Raw genomic sequence first — 9872 nt, 5'->3', positions numbered from 1 at the left:
GGACCCCCCCTCCCCCGCCCCCCGAGGGCACAAATTTTGTGCACCGGGCCTCTAGTCTATACTAATAAAAGGGTAATATGCTAATTAGGGTAGACGTCTTCCGGACGTCCATCCAGACAAAGCCACAGTGGCTGCAAGTCCTGGGGCTCAGGCAGCCATGAGCCCTGATGGCTGCGAGGCCTGGGGCTCAGGCCTTGTAGCTGCCATAGTCGGCAGTGGCAACAGCAACGGGGTGATGGGGGCAGCGCCTTCCCTCTGATCAGCCTGGTCGCCTCCTGCAGAGGGAGGCCAGACTGCAGCTTAGGCCGGCTCTCCCCCCTGGGGCGGAGCGGGCCTAAGTCATCAGTAGGACATCCCCTGAGGGCTCCCAGACTGTGAGAGTGGGCAGGCCGGGCTGATGGACACCCCCCACCCAGTGCATGAATTTTCATGCACCGGGCTTCTAGTGTAATATAGTTAGGTGAACCCTAATACATCTTTGCATTTTTGTGTTGAGTTAAAAAGTTTCTCTCTGCTTTCAATACACTGAACCTAGAATGATCCAAAATAAGTCAATTATTTTTTCATATAACACATTTCAAAATAGGGAACTTAATTCAAGTAGTGCCTTTAATTGTTCTTCACATTATATGTTTTTATGTCCCTTCAACTCTATATTCACTGTCCTTTAAATATGTTCCAATTTGAAAATAATCTTTAAAAAAAACGACACCTAGTACTAATAGGAACTATGTGATATAAGTTCAAAAAGAGTGGGACTCCACTCTTTCTCCTCACACCCCCCGCCCCCACCCCCGCCCCTTTGGAAAGTTGATTTCAATTTTATTAAAGTAAAATTATATTAGTTTTTAAAACCTGCTTTTAAAACTTACTAAATAAAACCCCTAAATGTGAAATATATGTTATATGGCTAGGTTGGGATCCTAATCCTCTACTGATGCTTAAATTTTAAGTATAAATGCTAATATTTATTGCTTTTGAATTTCACTTTGGATACAGCCCAACTATGCCAGTCTCCAAAAAATGTTTTAAATAAAATTTCATGCCATACACAAATGTGAAAAAATGCTTTCAATATTCTCCTCTAAATCATTAATAACATTACTGAGCAGAATAGGGAAGAAGATAGTACCCTGTGGCATTCACTACAGACAATTCCACAATTTGATATTACTCCATATATTTATATATGTGGTGTGGCCACTTACTTAGTCAATTATTTACCTAATGCCCTTTCCCTCATATGTATGTTTCACACTTTTGTTCCCAGTGATCTTGTGAGAGACTTCATGTATTAAAGTTTAGATAATCTTTAACTGACTGACTAGCCTAGCAAATCTCTCCCCCAAAAGGGTAATTTTAGCTGGACAATATTTTCTAAGCCAATCAACTTTGGTTCCAGAAGTTTCCAGTCTTCTTTAGCAATCCATCTGGAATCAGGCCAGGGACCATCATTATAATCACCAGTTTGTGAAACATTCTTTTTGAAAGTTAAGAGTACTTTTCTATTTCCAGTCTCAGGTACTTAGCTCATTTTTTTTTTAAATGCCTCAAAAGATCACAGGCCATGTTTCACCATATTCATTTGTAAGCTCCTTGATCAAAATTTGCCTGGACAGGCAATCATGCACATGTTATCGGCTGGTTGGTGCACAGTAGCAATCTTTCACTACTCTAGGGCTTCTGTTCTCTTTGAACATGTCCTCTGTCAAAAAGAGTGATCTTTGTACTGAGGGAGAGCAGTGACAGGAAAAAAGCAAAACAACGGAATTAGAAAACAGAAAAGTTACACGGGAATTAAGAAGTTCTAATTTCCCCTTAACATTACAAATTTTTCCTGAAGAATTGAGTAGTACTGTTCTTTCTGTGGCTTCTTAATGTAAACATCACATGTTATTTTAAATGGGGATAACAATCTGTCTATTCTCTCAGAGAATATATTCAAGAGAAGTAGCAAGTAACCTCATTATTTTCTGTTTAGTAGATTTCAATGTAAAATTTCACTGCTTTATTCACTCTCTTAAATTTACTAAATATGGAAAATAAAGAAAAGTGAAGTATGTGGTAAGAGAGAAAAATAATTTTATGGCTAGCCACAACCTGCCAACATATCACTATATACCTTTGGGGCAATAATTAGCAGGTAGTAAAAGGTGTTTTTCCTCTCAGATAAATAGTCTCAAGGCACACTTTTTCTGCCTATTTTATGAAAATGAGACATAAGTTATCCAGATGGTATATTAAGAATGGATTAGAATAAGAACACTACAATTCTTAAACAAGTAATAAAATTAGTGTTGTTATTGTTTTATAACAATTACATATAAAGTTAAGTAAAACAAAAAGAGTAATATTTATCATTAATTCTTGTAAAATTTGGATTTTGATACCTACCCTTTTACCTATTATCCCTATAATAGTATGAAAAAAATTACCAAAACACTGATGTGCTGCACCAGCACGGCCATGGGGGTGAACCTGGGGGGGCGGGCGGTGAAGGATTATAAAAGATAGACAAGCCGAAACCGGTTTGGCTCAGTGGATAGAGCGTCAGCCTGCAGACTGAAAGGTCCCAGGTTCGATTCCGGTCAAGGGCATGTACCTGGGTTTCGGGCACATCTCCAGTGGGAGATGTGCAGGAGGCAGCTGGTCGATGTTTCTCTCTCATCGATGTTTCTAACTCTATCTCTCTCCCTTCCTCTCTGTAAAAAATCAATAAAATATATTAAAAAAAAAAAAAGACAAGAGAATAAAGCTGGGGCTAGATGGGACGCTGCCCTCTGACCAAAGGGTCACGGCTTTGATTCCCACTCACTGGTATGTACCTGGGTTTCAGGTTCAATCCCTGCCCCGAGAGAGGCAACCAATCAATGTGTGTCTCACACATGGATATTCTCTCTCTCTCTCTCTCTCTCTCTCTCTTTCTCTCTCTCCCTCTCCTTCCTCCTCTCCCTCTCCCCTTCTCTGTTTGTCTCACACATGGATATTCTCTCTCTCTCTCTCTCTCCCCCTCTCCTTCCTCCCCTCCCTCTCCCCTTCTCTCTGCCCCTTCCTCTCTCTTTAAACATCAATGGGAAAAATACCCTCAGGCAAGGATTAACAAAACAACAACAACAAAAGATGATTCACAAGAAATGAATTACAGGTACTAGAAAAAGTTCAGAAAATTGGGGACCTGGAGGCACAGCCATCTTCCCAACCTCAATCTATAAAACAAACAACTGAGAAGGCCTTTGAGGAACAAAGACCAAGGAAGTTCAGCCTTGCAGCAAGTATTAAAGCAAAGTTTATGTTAGTCATACTCATTGCTAAAGATTAATCTATTAAGGTGTCTCCAATCAAAGAACCAATAAAGCTGCGACTATCCTATATAACAAAACCCCAGTGACCGAAACAGCGGAACAACCAGAATGACCAGAGACCAGAACGACCCCGCCCCCAAGTGAGTGGTTAGGGGTGATGAGGCAGGCAGGCAGAGGTGGTTAGGGGCAATCAAGCAGGCAGGCAAGTGGTTAGGGGCGATGAAGCAGGCAAGCAAGTGGTTGGGGTGATGATGAGGCAGGCAGAGAAGGTTAGGAGTGATCAGGCAGGAAGGTGAGTGGTTAGGGGCAATTAGGTAGGCAGGCAGAGTGGTTAGGTATGATCAGGCAGGTAGGCAAGTAGTTAGGGGTGATCAGGAAGGCAGGCTAGCAGTTAGGGGCGATCAGGCAGGCAGGCAGAGGCAGTTAGGGGCGATCAGGCAGGCAGGCAAAGTGGTTTGGGGTGATAAGGCAGGCAGGCGAGAAGTTAGGAGCCTGTGATCCCAGACTGTGAGAGGGATGTCTGACTGCTGGTTTTGGCCCAATCCACAGGGACCCCCTGTGGGATTGGGCCTAAACCGGCAGTCAGACACCCCCTGAAAGGTCCTGGATTGTGAGAGGGTACAGGCCGGGCTGAGGGACCCCCAACCCCATGCAGAAATTTCATACACTGGGCCTCTAGTATTATATATATATATTTTCATTTGGACCAAATGGTTTGAGGAAAAGAGGTCATTGGGATTTCTTTAAACCAGGTTTTGTAAATTAAGTTATTTTTAACCAGAAAAAGAGAGACACACAGATAGACAAGAATGAGGAGGAAAGAATTTAAACACATTATATATAGGAAGGAGGTCTCTGAAACAACCTTGGGTTTGATTTGCCTTCGCTAAATGAAACCGATTGTAATCAAACAGATAAGAAGCTAAAAGAACCATTGCCCTGAATGGTGACTATTTACTACTTAAAATGATCATGGCTCCCAATTTTCTATAGACAGAAAGCATGCTGAAAAATGGTATAATCGCCAATACATTAGATATAGCCAACAAAGATACTAAAAAATTTAAAACATACAAGAGCATAAAATACAATGGACTAGAGATCCTGCCCTAAACCCTAAAAAAAGAAATCATGGTAAATCAGAGAGCAGTCCTATCCCCATTGCAGAGATTCTTATTTAATCTGTTCACTGAAATGTTAGAACTATTACATGTTAATAGCTATACATCTCTGATTCTTAATATTTGCTACTGAGAGTGATTAAATGCCTTACCTTTGTCTCATTACTCTATACTAGATTTGTTGTAGGTAAACAACATATATTTTGGTTTCTAGTTCTTCAGTTCAAAAAGAACTACGTATCTGGACCAGATAATATGGAAACTGCAGCACATCATTCCCCATCTACCACTCAGAAATCCTGGACTTTTTCAGCTTGAGGCATTAGCTGGATAGAACTTTCATATTTTCACCTTCAGGAATAGGATAAGCATATTTGCCTGTGAGATGGAGACTGAATATTTGGTGACCAAAACAGCAGACTGTGGTATATTAGTGCTGTTTATCATATACTTCCTGCTCTTTCCCTTCAAGGTTCATGGTAGGATTTCACTACCTGGCCCATTATGATTGTGAAATAAATTGGGAATAAAAGTGTCATTTCCAGTGCAGAACACTGAATTATTGGTAGTAAATCTGACTGGGCTTGTTTTCACTCTGCAACAATAACAGGTAATGTTTTACATAGGAAGGATACTATCAAGGCTATTTCCTAGGGTTAGGACAACATGAGACCAAGCTTCAAGATAATTCTCAGTGTATGTGTAGCATGAGTAAGGTATAGATGTTGTTATCTGAAGCCAGAGAGTTTGGGGCACAACCTAGCCAGTGGTGGGCAAACTGCGGCTCGCGAGCCACATGGGGCTCTTTGGCCCCTTGAGTGTGGCTCTTCCTAAGCCTTAGGAGTACCCTAATTAAGTTAATAACAATGTACCTACCTATATAGCTTGAGTTTAAAACATTTGGCTCTCAAAAGAAATTTCAATCGTTGTACTGTTGATATTTGGCTCTGTTGATTAATGAGTTTGCTGACCACTGAGTCCTGGCTAATACATACCTTATGCTGTTTTCCAGTTCTATGACCTTAATTTTTCTCGGATTTTTCTGTTAAATTATTAAGTCATAGAAACTTCATTCCTGAGACAACCTAGCATTTAAACACCCAAAAGAGTACAACTATTAGATCAAATTTATAAAATTCCCTGTGTATTTCCTTTTCTAAATCATTTATTAAAATGACATTGAATAATATTTAACAGAATTGACCTCTACCTTTGGGGATGCAGTGGCATATTTATAAATCTCCATTTAAATTTACTACCTAATTCTGTTTTCCTAATTCTTAGCATATTTTCTTCCCATGATACAAAATAGGTCCTTTAAATAAAGTTTATTTTATTTTCATCTACCAAGTTTTGTTATTCAAAAGTATTGTTGAGAATTTCTTGCATTATTATTTATATTATGACACATCCGTTAATGCTTGATTGATTAACATAAATCAGCTAATAGAGTCTTTAATGCCTTCTAAGACATTAAATCAAGGAAGAAAAAAAGTCAATGGAAAAATTCAAATAGAAACCAATGTCTTTATGCAACACAAGATAACTCAAGCATAAATACTTTTAAAAATGCACATATTATTTATAAATCTTATACCACTAAAAATAATTACACATTCCCTAACACATTTATAATCAGCTATTTGCTTCTCTTATTTGATAAATAATATTCTGACCCAGAAAGTAACATAAGAATTATCATTAATTTGAGGAAGCCGCATATATTTTAGTCCTTTAGCCCTATTTTTAGTCCATCATAAAATCCCCTAACTTTAATACTGAGTTTACATAAACATATTCTTTTGCTCCAAAATATACCAAGGAAAGTAAATGGTTCAAAACTGAATAGTTATAAAGTTCTCAGGAGAGGAGAGGCAGAAGAAACGTATAAATATGTAATGGATGTGCAATTTTATTACCTGAGTATTCAACAACTCCTCACACTTGTGTGCTTGTTTCTCAATTGCAGAAATGTACTGTTTTTCAATAGCTTCTACTTGTTGCTTAACTGAAGACTGTAGCAGTGCCTAAAAATAAACAAAAAAAGTAATTTGGATCACAGACAAAACTTGGACTCTACTGTTGGCATGAGAAATTTTTTGACAGTTGCACATATCTGAAATATGATCCACTTCTGCATTAGAAAATTCACATTTGTGAGTATTGAAGCACAATCATATATAACACTACTTTAAGCTTTTGGGTTTAAGTTTTCCTATTACCAAGACTACAGTTTTTTTGGCCAGATGTTCCTTCCACACACCTCTCCTTAAAAAGGCCAAGTCATAGAAGATGATAAAGAGAGTGAGTAGTTCTGTTAAATATAAATTCAGTTTAGTGAAGACCACACAGGATGAGGAGCGTATGAAAACTGCTGAAAAAAAAGAAGAAAAAAAAAGAAACCCCAGACATATTTCACTGGCTGACAAAACTCTACGTCCTCTCGGCACACTGTACTATCCCATGGGCCAAGCATGATCTTCAAGACCACAAGTCAAGTAAAAGCAGATGGAAAGTCTGAGCAATTTCAAACATAAAAGAACAGCCCCCCAGGAAGTTCACATCCTTGACGTGAAAAGGTGTAAGTCAACGTGTGGAAGTCAGTCGGAATGTCAGGGCAGTTTTCGTAAAAAGTAATAAAACCTGAGAGACTGGACAAACTTAAGTGGGTAGTGTAAATGCTGGAACCTCAATCAAAGACCTGCTGTTGTAAGGGAAGCAAAATCAGCTTTTGAAGGCGTTCCACCCACTCACTTCCTTATTAGAGATGCTTAGAATATTATCATATTTTCCCTTCCTTTTTTTTAAAGCATTATATGTTATATTAAACATGTTCCCAATATTATCTTACATGCTATTTATAAACCCCAAATCATTCTAAAATATGCATTCAACCATATATGTAAGAACTCTTAAGCAAATATTCTATTTTTGAAGGTCTATCTGGATAATAAACTACTCATAATCAAAATAGTAAGTTGAAACAGACACATGTCTTATAGAAAACAGACGTTTGGCACAGTTGCCAAAAAAAAAAAAAAAGAGCCAAATCTCTTAAATAATATCTGTTATGAAAATAAGATTTACGTGGTTGAAAACAATATGCATTAAGAAGCTAAATAAATATGCATGCATTTAAATAACATTAAGATAAAATACTTTTTTAACCTCTGGATAAGCCTCAAATTTTCAGATAATTAACTTTCACTTGCAAACGTTAGACTGTCTGATGATGCTACCACTCCTATAATTCAATAGTCACCACTCTGAAGCTGCAGAATTAGTAGTAAATTTAGTAAAGGAAATAGAGCTCTGACTGAGGTTTAATCACAATACAAAGAACTGCTGCCCTAGCCAGTTTGGCACAGTTGGATAGAGCATCAGCCTGAGGAATGAAGGATCCTGGGGGATCCATTCCGGTCAAGGGCACATACCTTGATTTCAAGCTAGATCTCTGGCCCTGGTAAAGGTGCTTGTGGGAGACAACCAATCGATGTGTGTCTCTCACATCAATGTTTCTCTCTCTGTCTCTCCCTTCCCCTGCCACTCTCCCACTCTCTCTAAAAATCAACTGAAAAAAATATATATCCTGAGTGAGGATTAACAACTATATATATACTAAAGGCCTGATGCATGAAATTTGTGAAAGAGTACACCTTCCTTCCCCCAGCTGCTGACACTGGCTTCCCTCTGGCACCCAGGACCCGGGCTTCCCTCCAGCACCCAGGACCCAGGCTTCCCTCCCTCCGGCCACTGGCAGGCCCCTGGAACCCGGGCTTCACTCACAACCCCAGCTACGTCAGGAAGGACATCCAGAAGGATGTCTGGACTAATTAGCATATTACTCTATTATTATTATAGGTATATCTATAATAATAAAAGGTTAATATGCTAATTAGACTGCACATCTTCCAGACGTCCATCCGGACAAAGCCACAGAGGCTGCGAGGGCCCAGGGGCGCGGGAGAGGCGGGGCAGTGCGGGAGAAGTGGGGCAGCATGGGAGAGGTGTGGTGGCACAGGAGACACATAGCGGCACAGGAGAGGTGCAGTGGTGCGGCCTCTTTTGCAGAGGTCACAGGAGAGGTGGTGCGGGAGAGGCGGCGGCATGGGAGAGGCCTTGGTGCGGGCTGGTCCAGCGCTGCGGCCCCTTCCACAGAGGCAGTGGGAGAGGGGGCTGTGTGGTCCCAGTCCCAGTGCTGCCCCTTATTCAGAGGCAGCAACAGAGGCAGTGGCGCGGGCCCAGTCCCGGCACCATGCCTCCGCAGAGGCTGGACGGGGTGTGACCTGCTGTGCCTCAAACTCCCACAGCCACTCCCCCAGCTGGCCTGGCCCCAGATCGTCCCCCACCTACCAGTGGGCGGGGGTGGGGCCAGCGCTAAGAAGCAAGGGCCAAGGGCCGAGGGCCAGAAGCTGAGGCGACCAGCATTGGCAACAGCAGCGGGGTGATGGGGGCAGTGCCTTCACATGATTAGCCCAGTTGTCTTCTGCAGAGGGAGACCAAACTGTGGCTTAGCCATCAGTAGGACATCCCCTGAGGGCTCCTGACTGTGAGAGGGGGCAGGATGGGCTGAGGAACTCTCCCAGTGCATGAATTTTAGTGCACTGGGCCTCTAGTCCTACTTTATAAAGAGGGAATATGCTAATTGACCTTCACACTGTTGCAAAGATGGTGGCGCCCACAGACAATAAGGAGGGAATATGCTAATTAACTGCCCCGCCCTCAAATATGGCAGCGCCCAGAGCCAATAAGGAGGGAATATGCTAATTGACTGCCACACCCTCAAAGATGGTGGTGCCCACAGCCACAAGATGGTGGTACCCAGTCCCCTTAGCCCCACCAGGGCGGCAGGCACGTGTCAAGGCCGGACCCACCCCCAGGCGGGCCAGGCCGCTCCGTGTGCCTGCCTCCAGAGACTCCCAGTCCTCTCAGCCCCGCAGCCGCCCAGGGCCTGCACGAGGTACAGGCAAGCCTAGATGGCAGCTGCCTAGCCTCCCAGGGCCACACGAGGCTCAGGTAACTAGGGTTGGCTGAGGCGTGTGCTGCCGGCAGTGACAGCAGCAGAGGTGTGATGGGGTGTCGCCTTCTCCTGATTGCTGGGTAGCCTCCCGCCCCTGAGGGCTCCCAGACTGTGAGAGGGGGCAGGCCGGACTCAGGGACCCCCCCTCCAGTTCATGAATTTTCATGCATCGTGCCTCTAATCCTATACTAATAAAAGACAAACATGCAAATTGACTGTACTTTTGCTATGCCTTAAGCCACGCCCACCAGCCAATCAGAGTGACTATATGCAAATTAACCCAACCAAGATGGTGGCCGGCAGCCACGGAGCTGGAGCGAGCAGGAGGCTTGCTTGCTCCAGTGATGCAGGAAGCAAGGGTTCCCCACCTGCCGCGGCCCAGCTCTGAGCTCCACTGAAAGCAACAAAGTTTCAATTATAGAAGGTAAA

The 9872-nt window shown here is 42.3% G+C and overlaps 1 protein-coding gene across 4 annotated transcripts in view; it reads right to left on the bottom strand.

Moving 5' to 3' along the window:
- Nucleotides 1-9872, bottom strand: part of CCDC91 (coiled-coil domain containing 91) — a 327053-nt gene that overhangs the window by 106708 nt on the left and 210473 nt on the right. For all 4 annotated transcript variants that reach the window (XM_005871845.2, XM_014544292.1, XM_014544291.1 and 1 more), the window contains one exon: nucleotides 6343-6450. In XM_005871845.2, coding sequence (XP_005871907.1) covers nucleotides 6343-6450 — 108 coding nt within the window. The remainder of the gene's footprint in view (nucleotides 1-6342; nucleotides 6451-9872) is intronic.

The sequence above is a fragment of the Myotis brandtii genome, unplaced genomic scaffold (assembly GCF_000412655.1).
Source record: "Myotis brandtii unplaced genomic scaffold, ASM41265v1 scaffold358, whole genome shotgun sequence".
Taxonomy (NCBI): Eukaryota; Metazoa; Chordata; class Mammalia; order Chiroptera; family Vespertilionidae; genus Myotis; species Myotis brandtii.
This window is presented reverse-complemented; position numbering and strand designations above follow the sequence as displayed.